At 42.4% G+C, this 19,344-nt stretch overlaps 1 protein-coding gene across 1 annotated transcript in view; it reads left to right on the plus strand.

Annotated features, from left to right (window-relative positions):
- Positions 1-17,473, plus strand: part of LOC115459075 (zinc finger protein 398-like) — a gene marked incomplete at its 3' end in the record, with an annotated part of 32,516 nt that extends 15,043 nt beyond the window's left edge. The window contains exons 4-7 of the mRNA XM_030188938.1: positions 641-801; positions 10,631-10,757; positions 17,107-17,220; positions 17,360-17,473. Of these exons, the coding sequence (XP_030044798.1) occupies positions 641-801; positions 10,631-10,757; positions 17,107-17,220; positions 17,360-17,473 (516 nt within the window). The remainder of the gene's footprint in view (positions 1-640; positions 802-10,630; positions 10,758-17,106; positions 17,221-17,359) is intronic.
- Positions 17,474-19,344: the final 1,871 nt, after the last annotated feature.

The following is a 19,344-nucleotide window of genomic DNA, read 5'->3' on the forward strand; positions in this document are numbered from 1 at the left end:
CAGTTCCTAAGAAATCTGAAACCCTCCTCCCTGCACCATCATCTCATCCACGCATTGAGACTCTGGAGCTCAGCCTGTCTCTTGGGCCCTGCGCGTGGAACAGGTAGCACTTCAGAAAATGCTACCCTAGAGATTCTGGATTTGAGCTTTGTACCTAAGAGCCTAAATTTGGCTTCCAGAACCTCTCTCCCACATTTTCCTACGTCATTGGTACCCACATGTACCAAGACAGCCGACTCCTCCCCAGCACTATCTAAAATCCTATCTAGGTGACGCATGAGGTCCACCACCTTCGCACCAGACAGGCAAGTGACCAGGCGATCCTCACATCCACCAGCCACCAAACTATCTACATGCCTAATAAGCGAATCACCAACAAAACTTGTGATGACAGACATTTCCAATATATTTATGCAGTATTAGCGTGTATAACACATCTGTTTGTAGCTGTTGAGAAAGGAGTTGCTCACCACAGTATGAAAATATTGGGGATTTCTAGAATACATGTTTGATGATGATCAGTACAGCAGTACCCCTCTTTTTTTTATAATTCTGTACCAGTGGAGGTGCCTGTGAATAATTCTGTGGTAACTTAAAAAAAAAAATACAAACATATTTTGCTGTCTTTTTCTTATAATAGGTTTCTACAATGTCAGGCCTGACATTTTAATCCAATTTGAGCAAAAAGGATTCAGAACTGAGCCTCGGGGATCTGAGGAAACAGGAAATCTGACCACAACAGGCAGATGTGAGGAACTGCCTGAAGCATGTGATGAAGCTATCATTAAAGCTAGTAATGAGGTGATACAAACTTTTCCTATAAGAAAGATTCCCTCCTGTGGACCAGGGATAGTGAGAATGAGGACCTACCCACCAGAAGATGTACTATCCTCTCGCACCGAGGATAAATCTCCAATGGCTGACCGAGAGGAAAAGGTTAGAACAGCTGTCATACTTGGCAATTCAATCATTAGGAATGTAGATAGCTGGGTGGTTGGTGGATGGGAGGATCGCCTGGTGACTTGCCTGCCTGGTGCGAAGGTGGCGGACCTCACGCGGCACCTATATAGGATTTTAGATAGTGCTGGGGAGGAGCCGGCTGTCTTGGTACATGTGGGTACCAATGACATAGGAAAATGTGGAGGAGAGGTTCTGGAAGCCAAATTTAGGCTTTTAGGAAGAAAGCTCAAATCCAGATCCTCTAGGGTGGCATTTTCTGAAATACTACCCGTTCCACTTGCAGGCCCCAAGAGGCAGGCAGAGCTCTGGAGTCTCAATGTGTGGGTGAGATGATGGTGCAGGGAGGAGGGTTTTAGATTTGTTAGGAACTGGGAAACATTCTGGGGAAGGGGGAGCCTATTCCAAAACGATGGGCTCCATCTTAACCACTGTGGAACCAGGCTGCTGGCGTCGGCATTCAAAAAACAGATAGAGCAGCTTTTAAACTAGATAACTAGATATGGGGGAAAGGCCGACAGTCGCACAACAGCGCATGGTTCGGGATAAGGTATCTTGCAAGGATACCTCACAAACAGGGAAGATAGGGTGTCTGGATAGTGAGGTTGCACAACAGACCGTGGTAGGCCAGGTGCCCTTAAATACAACTAAAGATCAGACAAAAGATGGCAAATCAATAGTGTCAAGTACTAAGCATCATGCAAATAGGAACAACAAATATACTCTGAAATGTCTATATGCAAATGCTAGGAGTCTAAGAAATACGATTGGAGAGTTGGAATATATTGCAGTTAATGAAAAATTGGATATAATAGGCATTACTGAGACCTGGTGGAAGGAGGATAACCAGTAGGACACTGTCATACCGGGGTACAAAGTATATCGTAGTGATAGGGTGGACTGGACTGGTGGAGGGGTAGCATTGTATATTAACGAGAGCCTTGATTCAGATTACAAATTCAGCACGACACAAATCACACCTTTGAATCATTGTGGGTTGAAATTCCATGTATAAAAGGGATCCTCCTTCAGCTACCCAGCTTGGATCTTACTTCAAGGAGAAAGTCCTAACCCTGCGGTCTTCAACCGTAAGCTGTCTCTCTGATGTAGACGACTTCCTGGTTTCTTTGGCCATGCCTTTGGGTGCTTTCCCTGCCGATCGCATTTGGATAAAATTCAACCGCCTGTCACAAGACGTTGTTGCTGCTGCTTTACGTAAATTCTCCAGCAAATTCTGTAGATTGGACGTTTGCCCGATCCATCTCCTAAAAGTCTCACCAGAATGTTACGTTGAAGAACTGACTTGCTACCTCAACTTTGTTAAACACCGGATCTTTCCCGCCAGGTCATGGCAACATCCTCCTCACTCCCATTCCAAAGAATATAAAGATCAAGCCAGATGTCATCTCTAACTACCGCCCAGTGGCTTCGATTCCACTAGTTATTAAGTTGATGGAGAGTTTGGTCAATGTTTAGCTTCACGAATTCCTGTCTGATTTTGATATCCTCCACCATTCGCAGTCAGGTTTCTGAGTTCAATATAGCACTGAGACTGTCCTGGTCACCCTCTTATCTAACTTTAGGCGAGAGTTATCTGTCGGACGGAAGGTTCTTCTGCTGCAATTTGACATGTCCAGCGCTTTCGACATGGTGGACCATGATCTCCTGCTTCATCTTCTGGACTCTTTCGGTATAGGAGGGCCTGTCTTGCATTGGTTCAGGGGGGTTTTGACATCCAGGTCCTACCAGGTGTTTTTAATTACCCCTCTCTAGACCCCCGCAGGACCCTTGCCCACGGAGGTGGAGAGAGGGTTTCAGAAGGCTCATAATAAGTCTCTTAAATATGACTTCTGTTTTCTGGCTCCTAATTTCCAAGGACATCCTAGGGCATCTATTCTCCCACATGATGTACTAGAGTTTAAAAGATAGTCTATTTAGGTGATATAAGGTGTGAAATGAAACAGAGAAATTAACACAGAGACTAGAGAATAGTGAGAGAGAATTTTACTTGTGTGTCTGTGAAACAGTTTAAAGAGAAAGAAGAGATTGAAACTGAGACTGGAAAAGTTTAGTAAAAGAAATAGTCTTTTATTCTCACCCAATCAGGACTTCACGTTGGTACATACATCAGTCAGATTCTGGGTTCAACCGGCCAGAGCTTCGCCGTTGTCCGGGTCAAGCTGGGGAGGGACTCCGACGATAGCTCTGATGCCCACTTCTTATATAGCATTTTCAGTACATACAACTCAATTGGAGAGGGACTTTTTTTTTCTATTCTTTCTTCATCTCTGAATCATACTTAACCACAGGTCAGGTGCCCACCTGCCCCTCCTTTCTAAGATTTCTTCATAATGCCAATTTTAACACTTGTGAAACCTCTTTCCTAATATTGAGAGAGATCTGTGTCTTTGTATCTTGTGACTCTGGGAGCCATTTTATAAAGACAAACTCCATCTTAGGAACCAAACTTTTTACCATTTTTGTCATTATTTTCTACATCTTAAGTGTTACTCGCAATCTGAAAGTTGTACCAGGTTTCAACAAGACTCACCAAGCAGTCCTGCTCTTGCAGGCTCTCTGCTATAAGGTCATCAGCTGATTCTCAGGCCTATTCAGTGCTTTTCAGCTGTTTAAGATATGTAACTTGGCCTACCACTATTCCAGTGGATGGGTCTCACGCTGGGACACATATTAACACAGGTCATCTCCCCTATCACCTACCTTATTTAATATTATGATGATGCCTTTAGCCTCAGCACTCGCAAAGCTGGACCTCAACCCTTTCATCTACGCGGATAATATTACAGTCTACATCCCATTTCACTCCACCGTATCAGAAGTTGTCAACCTCATTGATGCCTGTTTCTCTGCCTTAGAGCATTGGGGCCCGGGTGTTCCGCTTCAAACTAAACAGGGAAAAAACCCAGTGTCTCATCCTCTCGTCCACTCACGCCCATATATCTGACACAATGCTTCCAGTATTGGGCTCTGCCCTTCCGATTGCTAACAGCCTGCGACTTCTAGGAGTGCACCTGGACTCACATCTTCAGATGGCTGATCACGTGCACTTGGTCTCCAAAAAAATGTTTCAGGCAATGTGGAGGCTTCAGCGCATAAGACACCTCCTTGCCAGAGACTTGTTCCGTACCCTTGTTCACTGGCTCATCCTCTCCCATCTGGATTATTGTAGTGGAATTTATGTGGGCTGCCAGGCCTCTTTGTTGAAAAAGTTCCAAACAGCTCGGAATACTGCGGCGAGACTCATCCTTAGAGAAAGACGCTTTGCTCACGCCGAACCCTTGCGCTTTAAACTCCATTGGCTGCCTGTACAGGAGCGCATTGCCTTTAAACTTTGCTCCCTGACACACAAAATCGTTTATGGGGCTGCCCTGGATTACATGCTCTCCTGATCGACCTTCCGCCTAGAAATGCCAACCCTGCTGCTCGGTCCTATGTCCACCTCCACTTCCCGAGCTGTAAGGGTGTCAAGTACAAGAAGATCTTCGCCTCGTCCTTCCGCTACTGGAGTCCCAAACACTGAAACGCTCTACCTCGCCACCTTAAAACTCAAGCGGACCATACCCTCTTCAAGAAGCTGTTAAAGACCTAGTTCTTTGCCAAGACTTACTCCCTAATTTCCGCTGCTGATTGATGCACCCCCTTGTCCCTTACCCTCCCCCTTTTTGCTTCTTGTATACTTTTCTACGCTTTTAACTTTGTAATTTTTACTTAACTTGCTGTAAGCCACATTGCGCCTGCATGAGTGGGAAAATGTGGGATATAAGCAACCCATAAATAAATAAAAGGACGGTGATAGGAGTGTACTACTGTCCGCCTCGCCAGGATGAGCAGGTAGATGCAGAAATGATAAAAGAAATCAGAGATGCAAACAAAATGGGCAATGTGATAATAATGGGCGACTTCAATTATCCAAATATAGACTGGGTAAATGTAACATCGGGACATGCTAAAGAGGTACAATTCGTGGATGAAATCAAGGACAGCTTTATGGAGCAGTTGGTGCAGGAGCCGACGAGAGAGGGAAAAATTCTAGACTTGATCCTTAGTGGAGCGCATGATCTGGTGAAGGACGTTATGGTACTGGGGCCGCTTGATAACAGTGATCATAATATGATCAGTTTTGATATCAACCTTGAAGTAACTATACACAGGAAGTCAAATACGTTAGCGTTTAACTTTAAAAAAGGAGACTATGATAAAATGAGAAGAACGGTTAAAAAAAACTTAGAGGGGCAACTGAGAGGGTAAAAACTGTACAACAGGCGTGGACGCTGTTCAAAAATACCATCCTGGAGTCCCAAGCCAAACATATTCCGCGAATTAGAAAAGAAAGACGGAAGTCCAAAAGACAGCCGGCGTGGTTGAAAAGTGAGGTGAGGGAAGTTATTAGGGCTAAAAGAAACGCCTTCAGAAAATGGAAGAAGGAACCGTCTGAAAATAACAAGCAGCAGCATAAGGAGTGTCAAAGCAAATGCAAGGCGCAGAGGAAGAAGGCCAAGAGGGATTACGAAAAAAAAAAGATAGCATTAGAGGCAAAAAAACATAAGCCGCATTGAGCCTGCCATGAGTGGGAAAGCGCGGGGTACAAATGTAACAAAAATAAAAATAGTAAAAAAAAATTTTGGTATATTAAAAGCAGGAAGCTGTCAAAAGAATCGGTTGGGCCGCTGGATGACCGAGGGGTAAAAGGGGCAATCAAGACAAAGACGTAGCGGAGAGATTGAATGAATTCTTTGCTTCGGTCTTCATCGAGGAAGATTTGGGTGGGATACCGGTGTCGGAAATGATATTTCAAGCGGATGAGTCGGAGAAACTTACTGAATTCATGGTAAACCTGGAGGACGTAATGGGGCAGTTCGGCAAACTGAAGAGTAGCAAATCTCCTGGATCAGATGGTATTCATCCTAGAGTACTGATAGAACTACTGTTAGTGATATGCAATTTATTCTTAAAATCGAGCGTGGTACCGGAAGATTGGAGGGTGGCCAATGTAATGCCCATTTTTAAAAAAGGTTCCAGGGGAGACCCAGGAAATTATAGACCGGTGAGTCTGACGTCAGTGCCGGGGAAAATGGTAGAGGCTATTATTAAAAACAAAATTACAGAGCACATCCAAGGACATGGATTACTGAGACCAAGTCAGCACGGCTTTTGTGTGGGGAAATCTTGCCTGACCAATTTACTTCAATTCTTTGAAGGAGTAAACAAACATGTGGACAAAGGGGAGCTGGTTGATATTGTATATCTGGATTTTGAAAAGGTGTTTGACAAGGTATCATGAGGCTACAGAGGAAATTGGAGGGTCATGGGATAAGAGGTAATGTCCTATTGTGGATTAAAAACTGGTTGAAGGATAGGAAACAGAGAGTGGGGTGAAATGGGCAGTATTCACAATGGAGAAGGGTAGCTAGTGGGGTTCCTCAGGGGTCAGTGCTAGGACTGCTGCTCTTTAATATATTTATAAATGATTTAGAGATGGGAGTAACAAGCGAGGTAATTAAATTTGCTGATGACACAAAGTTATTCAAAGTCGTTAACTCGCGACAGGATTGTGAAAAATTACAGAATGACCTTACGAGACTGGGAGACTGCGCGGCTAAATGGCAGATGACGTTTAATGTGAGCAAGTGCAAGGTGATGCATGTGGGAAAAAAGAACCCGAATTATAGCTACGTCGTGCAAGGTTCCGCGTTAGGAGTTACGGACCAAGAAAGGGATCTGGGTGTCATCGATAATATGCTGAAACCTTCTGCTCAGTGTGCTGCTGCGTCTAGGAAAGTGAATAGAATGTTGGGTATTATTAGGAAAGGTATGGAAAACAGGTGTGAGGATTTTAAATTGCCATTGTATCGCTCCATGGTGCGACCGCACCTTGCGTATTGTGTCCAATTCTGGTCGCCGCATCTCAAGAAAGATATAGTGGAATTAGAAAAGGTGTAGCAAAGGGCGACGAAAATGATAGCGGGGATGAGACGACTTCCCTATGAAGAAAGACTAAGGAGGCTAGGGCTTTTCAGTTTGGAGAAGAGACGGCTGAGGGGAGACATTATAGAGGTATATAAAATAATGAGTGGAGTGGAACAGGTGGATGTAAAGCGTCTGTTCACGCTTTCCAAGAATACTAGGACTAGGGGGCATGCGAGTGTAGTAAATTTAAAACAAACCGGAGAAACGTTTTCTTCACCCAACGCGTAATTAAACTCTGGAATTCGTTGCCGGAGAACATGGTGAAGGCGGTTAGCTTAGCAGAGTTTAAAAAGGGGTTAGATGGTTTCCTAAAGGACAAGTCCATAAACCACTACTAAATGGACTTGGGAACAATCCACAATTCCAGGATTAACATGTATAGAATGTTTGTATGTTTGGGAAGTTTGCCATGTGCCCTTGGCCTGGATTGGCCGCTGTCGTGGACAGGATGCTGGGCTTGATGGACCCTTGGTCTTTTCCCAGTGTGGCATTACTTATGTACTTATGGATGTACAGCCTCTGACTTCTAACTCTTGTTGTGTAGATAATGTGTTTGTTCTGTTTTTCATATTTTTACTTCTTTCATTTGTGTTCTTTTGTTTTGTTTTTCATTTCTTCTTTCTCTTATTCTCCCTCACCCTTATCCCATGTCGCTCTGTCTCATCTCTTCATCTTTGTATCTATTGTCTCTCATTCTTTGTTAATTTTTATAATCTTCCCTATATCTCTCTCTCTTTCTGACCTCTCTATATCCACTCTGCAGTCTGTTTCCTGCTGAATTTTTGCTCTGTTTCACTCAATTTCCTCATTAACATAGCACTAACACCCTCCAGTTTAATCCACTCTGTCATGATGATGTAATTTCTACCCTTATATGCCTATTATATGAGGTCTTTTAATTTAGTGCAACAAACTCTAACTCTCCCATCTTAATTTTTCAGGCTTCTAGGATTTGTATACAGACATTTCAAAGTGTGTTTTTTCTCTGTATTTACAACTTTCTTAGTAGTTGTCAGGGATCCTTAGCAGTCTTCACTCTCCATCTGCTCTTCCCTTTGAAGGCATCTGCCTATGGGGGAACAGTTTTACTATGGTTTTCCTTATTGTTGGAAGGTTGTCTCCATCAAGTATGTTTTTCTTTTTTCCCCAGGGAGAGTTGCAGTGGTTTAGTATGGGGGGGTGGTCTCTTGGGGTTCTGTCTATTATTTGACATCTATTTGTCCTCTTTATGTGATCTTTTGTGACAGAGTATTGTTTGTCAGGTTTTTTAATTATCAATTGCACTTTTTCTCCAAGTTTTCTGGTTCTCTATCAGTCACAGATAGTTGAGCATTTTAGTGAGATCTCAGCACAGTGTGGTCAGAATGGCCTAAAAGACTGAGATGATGGTGGTACCTACTGATCAGCTGCATTTTTGTCTTTACCCTCCTTTCTTGAACCTATTCCAATTCAGCATCAAATCTGTTATCTAGGTGTAGTACTTGACTCTGCTGATATTTCACCCACAGGTTTTTGTAATGTGTTTTTGGTTTTTGTATCTTTATTTGCTGCTTCATCTTCACATGTCAGATGGTTTTAGTATGCTGACAGAATTGTTGATTTTATCTTCATTTGATTACCTTAATATTTTATATTTCCTCAACAACCCTCCAGACCGGTCAAGACGCTTGTGTTATATACTCCTACCAGCAGAGGGAGACAGAGAACACCTGACTTTGAATGCTGTGGGACCCTTATACTAAGCCGCAGTAAAATGTGGCCTGTGGTAGTGTAGGTGCGTGTTTTGTGCACGTGCTGGGCCAGTTTTTACTGTGTCTACAAAAAAGGGCTTTTATTTACTAGGACGGGAAAAGGGCCGGCAGTAAAAATAAAACCGGCCTGAGCCCTTAACGCCACCCATTGACGTGGTGGTCTGTTAGGCTCTAGGGAGTGCTTTGGTGCTCTGTGGTTGTTTTTTCTTTGGGGGCTTTTCTTCTTGAGTTTTTAGCCTGGAAAAATAAAGCCTGTGCCTGGTCCCTTGTAGTGCTTCTGGGGTTCTGGAGTGTGGGTCCGGTGGGGACCTGTTTACCCTTGGGGTGTTAAACCCAGGTGGCCAGGTTCCTCCCCGTTCTCTGCTCTCTGGAGTGGACAGCTTTGTGCCTCTGTTGCCGTGTCTGGGCGGGAGCCTTGAGTGCCTTGCTCAGCCTTCAGCAGCGGGGCTCAAGTTTAAAAAAAAAAGAGAGAGCGTAAACAGCACCAGACTCAGTGCCGGTACGTTTTGGCTGTCCGGGAGAGCAGAGTGTTGATTCTGTGCTGGAGGGGAAGTTGTTTTTGCTTGGTATGTAGGGCGGGTCGCATCTTTCCTCCCTCCTGTTTTTACCGCGGTGATGTGTGCAGCCAAGCTCCTCTGCTGCTGCTCGAGTGCGCACCAGGTTTTGAGGTGCCGGCTTTCTGATGATGAGCCAAAGTCGTCGTCAGTGACTCCAGCCAATTTGACTGTGGAGCACAGCGCAGCAAGAACGGCTGGAAGAGAGGCTGCCCTGCCAGTGGGTTCACCAGCAGTGGCTCCGTTTTCGGCGGTTCCTGCGCTGCAGGGCCGCCTCAGTTGTTGCAGGAAGATATTCGGTCTGGGCCTCTTTTGGCCGGTGGATACTCAGGAGGGATGAGGCTTACATCAGGCCTGGAAGACAGGTCCAGCCAGGGCTGATGCTCCCGGTGGTGGCCAAAAGACCTCGCCTGGATTGGGTTGAGGATCTGGATGCTGTTTCCCTCCCAGGCTCAGAGGATTCCCTGGATTCTTAGAGTCTTTCTTTAAGTGTAGTTTTGATTTATCGGCTCTAGTGCTGCAAGCGTCCATTTGTGCGTGGCTATTGGCCCGCGCTTGCTTTCGCTGGGCAGATTCCTTCTTGGACAGGGCTGGTTTAGTGCAGCAGTTGGTCAAGTTGGAGATAGGCTCTTCTTTCCTGACTGATGGCCTTTATGATTTGCTACGTGCATCAGCAAAGAATATGTCCCTCGTAGTTGTGGCGTGGCGGGCGCTTTGGCTATGGGGTTGTATTACCCTACCCTCTACCCACCCAGGTACCCTCCCAACACAGATTAGGTAATAATTTGGAGTCATTATTCAATAAGAGGGCAGATCAAAGAGATAATGCAATCACAACACATTAAGCACTAAACATCTTCCCCTAGGGGACAGAGAGGACAGATAAGGGTCCCAGAGCTTCAAAGAACTGCTTTTACGATTGTGACATCCTCTCGCCTCCCTGGATTTAGAATAGCCCATTGAATGCCTAGTTCTTACATTCTGAGGGAGTTGCATTGGACACCTGTAAAATATCGCACACTACTTAAACGTCTTCCTTCTAGAAACCTTCGTTCTTCTTAGCAGTGCTGTGGTATAAAACTTGTATGAGACAGTGTGTGTTTTCAGTATGATGTATACAACTGGAACAATTTACCCTTGAAGTTGTGGTGTGTGTATCATTATTTGATGTTTTGAAAAAAGATAAAGGCTTGACTGCTTTCTTCTACTTTCCCATTTTATTTTGAATGATTTTCTGTTATTGTTTCTTTTTATGTGAACTATTACTTATGTTTGTTGTAAACCATCTAAAATTATGTTGATAGGTGTATGATTAAAGAAATAAAATTAAATGAAAAAATAATGAAACTCTGACATAGGGTGTCCTGTTTGCGGTTCTAGGCATTGGTCACTTTCAAGGATGTTGCTGCTTATTTCTTGGAAGTGGACTGGGACCTTCTGGGAGAAAGGCAGAAGGAGCTATACAAGAAGGTCATCAAGGAGATTCATGACATCCTTACGTCACGAGGTAAATATGTTTCTCTATCATCTACCACACAAGCACATGATGGAATCAGTAATGTAAAAATCACAGGAACTAGATACCATGGGCACCTGAAATTTAGATCCTGGCTTCTGATACCATCCCATATGCAATAGGAGCCTGTGAAAGATGACACCACTGCTACAGGATCTGCAAAAGATGCTGCTCTCTGTTGTAAGATAAACTAGAGGCTTCACACAGCACCAGCAGGAGTCTCTCTCCCTCCCTCTCAGTTTCGTCCGAGACCAAGTTCGACACGAGTCCTGCCCATCTGACGTGACGTCATGACGCCAGAGTCGCCAGACGCCTTCCTCGTTCGTGTTCCTCCCCCTGTGGCACCCTGCGTGCCAGTGCGCCTTTGCCTTCCGCCTTCCTGCCGCTGCAGTACGGTCTCTCTTGTTTGGCTGGCCTGGCTCCTGACCTGCATACAGTGTGAGTTGCAGTCCAGATACTTGTTGTTGATGACTCAATTTTGAGACTAAAGGACAGTTGAAACCTGAAATAATTATTCAAATCCAAGCAGGTAGTGGTTTTTTATTGAAATTGATGTATCAGCTCCAGCTAGAAGGTATTGGTAATTTGGTATGATCAATTTTCTCCTGTCCTGTTAAACAAATTAACAAAAACAGATCTTTTAATGATGATTTATGGTTGTTAAGTTATGTTATCTTTAGGAAGACATTGTGAGGTTGTTTCTTTTTAAGAGAAATTCCTACTACCCCTTGTAGATTTTAGTCTAGTTTTCCAAAGGGTTGCGATGCTGACTCCTGACTTCTCCGAGTCCATCGCAAGTTGCACAGCTGCACTGCGTTTTATTTTCGTTTTACCACCCAGGCATGCATCCATTTTTCTCTTATTTTGGCTATTATTCTCATTTTAAATCTATCTTTTTTTTTTTTTTTTGGTGGTGGTGCTGCTACTAGCCATAGGTCTCTTTGAAGAAGGATAAACTACCTTTCCTCTTGCTGCCTTTCCTACTTCTATGCCTTCCCTTTAGAACCATTAGAATGACTTAAGAGATAAGCAGCAGTAGTTCATTCTCTCATGTAATTCATGAAAACGAGATGCAAATGAGCTAGACTTCATGTGAGATTTCTAATGTATTACCACAGCTTATCCCTTATTTGTCCAGTTTAGATTGTAAGCTCTGTCGAGCAGGGACTGTCTCTTCATGTTCAAGTGTACACACTGTGTATGTCTAGCGCTATAGAAATGATAAGTAGTAGTGTAGAGGGGGTGGTGCCGTGGTGGTCCAATCCTTTTTACTACTGTCAGATCACCACTAATTAACAATTATTGTTGAAATCTTAGGTTATTAAAGTTGTACTCCATGTACTGACTGACATATTTTAAAGAAACAAATGGTACAGACTTATTTATTTATTTTATTTTATTGCATTTGTATCCCACATTTTCCCACCTTTTTGCGGGCTCAGTGTGGCTTACAATCAGTGGTGTGCTGGAGCAGGCTTGCAAGAGCCGGTTGTTAAGTTTTTAAGAATTTTGGGAACCGGTTGTTAAAGTAGGGCCCTCCATGGCTACTTTAACAAATGGCTCCCAAAATGTGGGCTTGGGCCCCCTGCTGAATTCTCTTTTACTTTGCTGGTGAGGATGCTGAGCCCTGCCAGCCAAGTAAATAGACTGCTGCTGTTCCCCGCTTCTTGTTTCCAGCTCTGAGCAGCAGGCTGGGACTTCTCCAGCATGTGTGAGAAGTTTCAGCAAGCTGCTCAGAGTAAGACGTTGGGAGTGGTGGCAGTCCATTTATTGGCTGCCAGCAAAGGTATGCCTAGTGTGCCGCACGAAGGGAGGGAGGAGAGAGAGGCAAGTGTTGCTCCCCCCCCCCCCCCTCACCGGCCACCCTTGGCCCTTCCAACTGCAGAGCTGGCTAAGTCCGGAGAAAGAGCCTGTTGTTAAAAATTTACCAGCACACCCCTGCTTACAATACATTTTGAATGATGGAAATACAATTTGTTACAGCTTGGTTATGGATTACATTGTGAGGAGTTATGCGAGACAAATCATAGTATCATTAAGGAATATTACAATGGAAAAGAGTAAAACATTGGAAGGAATTTATTTATTTATTTATTTTATTATTTCTAGCATTTGTATCCCACATTTTCCCACCTCTTTGCAAGCTCAATGTGGCTTACAATACATCATGAATGATGGACATGTATAGGAGAATATACATTTAGTATAACATAAGGATCTTGGGTACTTTGATAGTGATGAAACATGATAGTACAGTAACAAGCAAATGTGTTGTAAGACGATTCTGGATATATGTGTAGGGATTCACATTTGTTGATCTTTGTGGTATGCCTTGTTAAAGAGATGAGTCTTCTATAGTTTGTGGAAGTTAGTTAATTCGTAGATCGTTTTCAAGCTGCGTGGCAGCTCGTTCCAGAATTGTGTGCTCAAGTAGGAAAAGGTTGACGCATGCATTATTCCTGGGTGGTAAGTCTATCAGGTCTGACATGTAGGCTGGGGCATCTCCGTGAATGATTTTGTGAACTAGGGTACATATTTTGAACGTGATGTGTTCTTTGAGTGGGAGGCAGTGTAGTTTTTCTCGTAGGGGTTTCACACTTTCATATTTTGTTTTACCGAATATGAGTGTAGCTGCTGTGTTCTGAGCAGTCTGAAGTTTCTTGATTATTTGCTCTTTGCAACCAGCGTACACACTCATTTGTGCAATTAAAAGTCCTGTTTGCTCAGCAATATGCCAGTTGGTAAAATGGTTCCTTTTCCGCCCCACCATTGCAGTGTTCTCTGCAGTCCTGTAATGGATAGTGGAAAGTGGCAGAGAGAGGGGGCAGACTCTAGATGGAAAGGGGCAGCCAATGGATGAAAAGGGACAGGGAAGACACTGGATGTAAAGTGGTGATTGTTGGTATTTGTTAGTTTTTTCAGATTTTGTATTAATTGACAGTAGGCCTAGTATTGGATTTTACATTTTGGATTTGGATTCTGCTACAGTATGTATTTTCCTGCTTATAAGTTTTTATAAAGAATTTCTAAAATCTTTGTAATTATAAGAAAGCAACAGATGATTAGAAATCTCCATTCCACCAACTGGTTCATATTTATTCTGAATTTTTTTAAGAAATTCGAGGTGGGATACCAACATGAAAAGACATCGAGTCAGTGGAGCACAACAAAGAAAAATTAAAAAATCAAAAGAGGAGGCGATTGAAGCAATGTCTGGATCTATATTGAAATATGTAATGCCTTCAACATCGCATATAGGTCATGAAAATTTGGAAGAAGGTGGCGCATCTAAAGCACCATGATTCAGATGACAATGAATCATCATCATCATGATAATGAGGAAGAGAAAGGTAGTAGTAGAAGAAAGAGACACTAGTAGTAAAGACCAACAAGAGTTTGAAGAAATGGCAACAAATGATATTTTACTTTATTCTGATATTGCTTCTTGGCCAATACCGGTTCCAGATGACTTGAGAGTTAATCTGGTTAAAAGGGGAAGTGAACCTCTTCAGAATAAAGATGGACCTTTCTCTGCAGTTCAACGAGAAGGGAAAAAGAGCAAAGGAGGCAGTCGACACTTAACAACTTCATGGTTTTATAAATCTTTACCAAAGGGTGAAAAAGTATTGAGAATTTGGATGGCTTATTCAAAATCAAAAAATTGCTTGTTTTGTTTTTGCTGCAGACTGTTTGCAGATAATGAGACAAAAGCTGGAACATCAGTTTTTATAACTGGCTTTAAAAACTGGTGGAAGTTAAATCCTAAAGTTCTTGAATATGAGCTATCTGAACAACATCTCTCCTGCTTAGAAAAATGGAAGACTTTGGCAATGGGACTGCAACTCCAAAAAACTATTGATAAAATCCATCAAGTGGAAATGGATAAAGAGAGAAAACACCGGCCAGACATTTTATATCGTCTTTTGGATGTAATCATGTTTTTGGCAAAACAAAACCTTCCTTTCTGAGGACACAGAGAGGATAGGTCATCAGCAAAGAAAGGAAATTTTTTGGAGTTGATAGAATTACTCTCAAATTATGACCTAATTTTAAAGGAACATTCTGTAAAACTCAATCATACTGTTTCTTCTGAAAGGAGAGTGACTTCATACTTATCTCCCAAAATTCAACATGAATTCATTCATCTTCTGGGAAAGTATGTCAAAGAAAAAATAGTGGCAGATATTAAAAAAGCAAAATACTTTGGAATTCTTTTTGATAGCACTCCTGATGTTTCACACACTGATCAAATGTGTGATCAGCTATGTCCATATTGAAGATGGTAAAGTTGAAATAAAGGAATCGTTCTTGGGCTTCTTTCCTATTTCCGGGAAGACTGCTGCTGAACTGACAGAACAGATCTTGAAACAACTGGATAGTGATGGACTGGACATAAACCTCTGTCGTGGTCAAGGATATGACAACGCTGCAACTATGGCTGGTATTCATGGTGGTGTTCAGGCAAGAATCAAAGAAATTAATCCCAAGTCTTTATTTGTGCCTTGTTCAAATCATTCTCTGAACTTTTGCGGAGTTCACTCTTTTGGAAGTGTTTCTTCATGTGTGACATTTTTTGGAACATTGGAAAAAATTTACTCATTCTTTTCAGTCTCAACTCATCGATGGGAAGTGCTGCAGAATGTAGATGTAACAGTAAAAAGAATTTCCCAGACAAGATGGAGTGCTCATTATGAAGCTGTGCGTGCTGTAAAGATACATTTTGACAAGTTAATCTCTACCTTTGAAGTACTGTGTGATCCAAAAGAAAATGTGGATACAAGAGTATCAGCTGAGATTTTGCTCCCTGCTGTGTGCGATTTTTCTTTTCTGAGTTATCTTTTTCTATGGTGTGAAGTTTTAGGTGAGGTTAATTAGACACAAAAATATTTGCAAACAGCCGGAATCAGCCTTGGGCAATGTACAGCGAAAATGCAAGCTTTAAAATTGTTCCTTGAAGATCAGCGCACAGAAATTGTGGAGAAGGCCATTAACTATGCAACAACAAAATGTAAGGAAATGGACATTGCCATTGAAAAAAGAGTCAAATTTTGAAGAAGAATGCCTGGAGAAACAGCAAGAGATGCTGGTCTTACATTGCCAGAAGAAATCAAAAGGGCTATGTTTGAATGCCTTGATCGTTTTCACCAAGAATTGGAGACTCGTTCTAAAGCAATGGATCAAATAATGTCAGTGTTTGCTATCATTCAGCCATTCTCTCTGATTTTTGAAGAAGAAGAAAAACTTCAGAAGTTTTTACCAAATATAGTTGAAATTTATGATGATTTTTCTGGTGAAGAAACTTTAGTGGAAATTTTTCGACTGCGGAGACATTTAAAAGCTGCTGGAATCAATCTTGAAGAAACGAAGACATGGACGGTATTGCAATTTTTAGAATTTATTGTGAAATGGGATTTTTATGAATCTCTGCCAAACTTATCCTTATGTTTAAGATTTTTCCTAACTATATGTTTATCTGTTGCTTCATGTGAAAGAAACTTTTCAAAATTAAAATTAATAAAAAGTGTTCTTTGATCAACTATGAGTGAAGATAGATTGACAAATCTGGCTATACTGTCCATTGAACATGAATATGCAAAGGAGATCAATTTTGATGAAGTCATTGACAAATTTGCAGAAGTTAAGGCTCGAAAACAGAAACTATAAGGTTGTTCTTTGTTACTGCAACAGACCAATATGTAGGTTTTTCACATCTTTTTTTCAAAAAATACATTAATGTAATTAAAAAGTATTAATCCTTTACATTTTCCCTTTTTTGTATTGTAATATTTATTTTATGTTTGTTTTTACTGGCATGATGATTACGTCTTCAAGTTTCAGTAAAAGAAAATGTTCATGTTCACTGTCTGTTTCTTTTCTGACCATATATCTCATTTCATGATTATTGCTAAAAATAATTTTTTCATGGGGGGGGGGGGTGTTAAAAAAAGGTCAGCCCCAGGTGTCAAGTATTCTAGGTACGCCACTGCTTCTGCATAAGGTCATGACATATCAGCTGCACACAAGTCAACTATACTGTACAACGTATAACCTCTCCAAATGATAACCAGAAGATTGGCAGCTGCAATGCCTCCACCTAGGAGGGAAACAAAGAGAAATCTCTATACCAGAAAACCTCTATGATATAATCTTAATCAAGTGTCGGGCCACTGCTGCCTCTTCTCTCCAAGCTTTGTCAGTCAAATACACATGTCCCAAAATACCTATACACAGACCTCCATGCACAAATCACGCACTGCTCCTTCAAAACATGAAGCAGGGAACCTCCCAAGGGATTCTACTAATACAATTTAAATGTAATTTTCCTACTTCTTATTAACAGGTTATTCAATTGTTAATCCTGATGTTATATTCAAGATTAAAAAGGAAGATGAGAAATATTTTATTCAACAATTTGAAAGGGAGGGAAATGAAAATCCAAATGACTCCACCAATGGTAAGTAAATGTTTTGGATTTAACAGGCTTTGCATTTTTAGATCATTAACATCAAACATTTGGACACTTAAGATCAGTTTCCTAATTTAGTATTCTCAGATACCTGGTGAATCCTTGTGAATTTGTTTTCTCATCACAGACCTTCCAATTGTAACATCTGTGTTGTCACTGAGTATTAAACAAGAGGAAGATCTCCCCTTGATGGAAAATCTTGAATCAGAGATGTCTAAACAGACCCTGCCTTCTATAACAGGTAAGTATAGAATTCCTCCTGCACATCTTTACTAAAGTCAGCTGGAATCATTCAGGAATTCAGCGTTGGTGAGATAAAAGGTTGTCATCTTCTCTTCTCTTCTCCTCCCTCTGTCTGTTTCTCTACTTTGGACAGATTAAACTGTCCGTAGAGATGGAGGAGGCACGGGTAGAGGTGGGTATCCCAGCGGTTGGATCTGGTCTGCAAAAGCCTTCATCCTAGAGTATCTTGGGGTTGTGAAATCTGTACTGTTGAAAGGGCTGTGTCACGATTGTGGTCGTGACCCCTCTCAGACTCGCCTTACTTCCGGTGGTCAGCTTCTGAGCTGGCTTCTGTCTGTTCTTCCTGAGTTAGCTATGTCTCTGTGTGCTGGCTGCTTCCAGTGTGGCTCTAATTACTCCACTACACTGCACCTGTGTGTGTAAAGCCTCTCTGTGCTTCAGTATGCTTTCTGCCTGTGTCCAGTAGTTGTGACATCATCAATCTGGGCCTTGATAAGGAAGTGGTGGTCTTCCATTCAGGGCCTTTGCAAACGCCAAAGGTCCAGGTTAGTGTTGGTGCAGTTAGCACTTCTGCCTTGTTTTGCCTTGCTTCTTAGTTTATGTTCCTAGTCTTTATTCCTTGCTTGTTTAGTCTCCTGTATCCTTCTGAATCCTGTCTGCTTTTGGCTCCCTTTTCCTCCTGTCTGAGAACCCTGAATCCCTGGTGCAGTGTGCACTTCAGCCGTGCTCTTGTCTGGGTGCCTTTGGGCACTTCTGTATCCTGTCTGCTTTTGGTTCCCTGTTCACCTTGGGCTTCTGCCCTACCCTGGTTAGTCAAGCTTGTCTTAAAGTCCTTTCCCTGTATAGTATCTGTTCTTCCTCTGTTTGTGGCTGGTTGTCTTCAGCTTCAGTTCCCCTCCTGCTTGTGTCTGCCCTGCTTGCTTTCAGTTTCCTTCCAGTCGAGCCTGTTTGGAAATCCTGAATACTGATCCCTATCCTGAACCCTGTTTTGGCCAAGCTTGTTGAATCCCTTCTAGTGTGAGTTTCTTGGTGTTCCCGCCTGCTTGCTCCAGTACCAGTTTTCCTGTCGGCTGCCTGCACCCAGTGGCTGAACCCCTGGGGAACGGCAGTCAAGTGTAGGTGAAGCCTAGTTCCAGTCCAGTGTGTTCCAGTCCGTGTGTTCCGACTTGCTTATCTGCATCTGCAGTCCCTGCCTTGCTGGTGTGCTAGCCCAGTGCTGGTTGCGGGGTTTTGCCTGCCACTGCTGCTCCTCGGCAGGGGTCCAAGGGCTCATGATTGCTCCAGAGTCCGTGCCTACGTGTTTTGAACCTGACAGGCTGCTGGAGGTGGAGAGGCTTCAGCACTGTTGTGGAGGGACATGACTGATGAACATGGTTCAGTTTGACTTAGTCATGGACATTTTGTCTTGCTGATAGGTTAATGCAAATCACAGTATATAATGCAGTTTATCGTAATGATGCCATTCCCAATTCCAAATGGTGGCTACAACTTCATGCAGGCTGCCACGGGAAGTTGTGACTGCCATTTCTAACTTCATGCTTATTAATTTTTTAGTAAAATAACTGACAGCATCTCTTAATAGAAAAAATTAAGAACAAGTGTACATTTTGTTACACAACAAACTGCTACCTCTAATAATGAAAAACTAAAAGTAGACCCTCCCCATCCCTTATCTCTCCCCTTCCCCAAAACTCAGATTGTCCTTCCAACTGGAGGAATCGCCCCACATTTCTTGATATTTGCATTTATTAGATTTTAAGGTAGTCAATCTATATCGTTTGCAATACTACTACTACTACTACTTAACATTTCTAAAGCGCTACTAGGGTTACGCAGCGCTGTACAATTTAACATAGAAGAATAGTCCCT

Source organism: Microcaecilia unicolor, unplaced genomic scaffold, assembly GCF_901765095.1.
Source record: "Microcaecilia unicolor unplaced genomic scaffold, aMicUni1.1, whole genome shotgun sequence".
NCBI classification, from domain to species: Eukaryota; Metazoa; Chordata; class Amphibia; order Gymnophiona; family Siphonopidae; genus Microcaecilia; species Microcaecilia unicolor.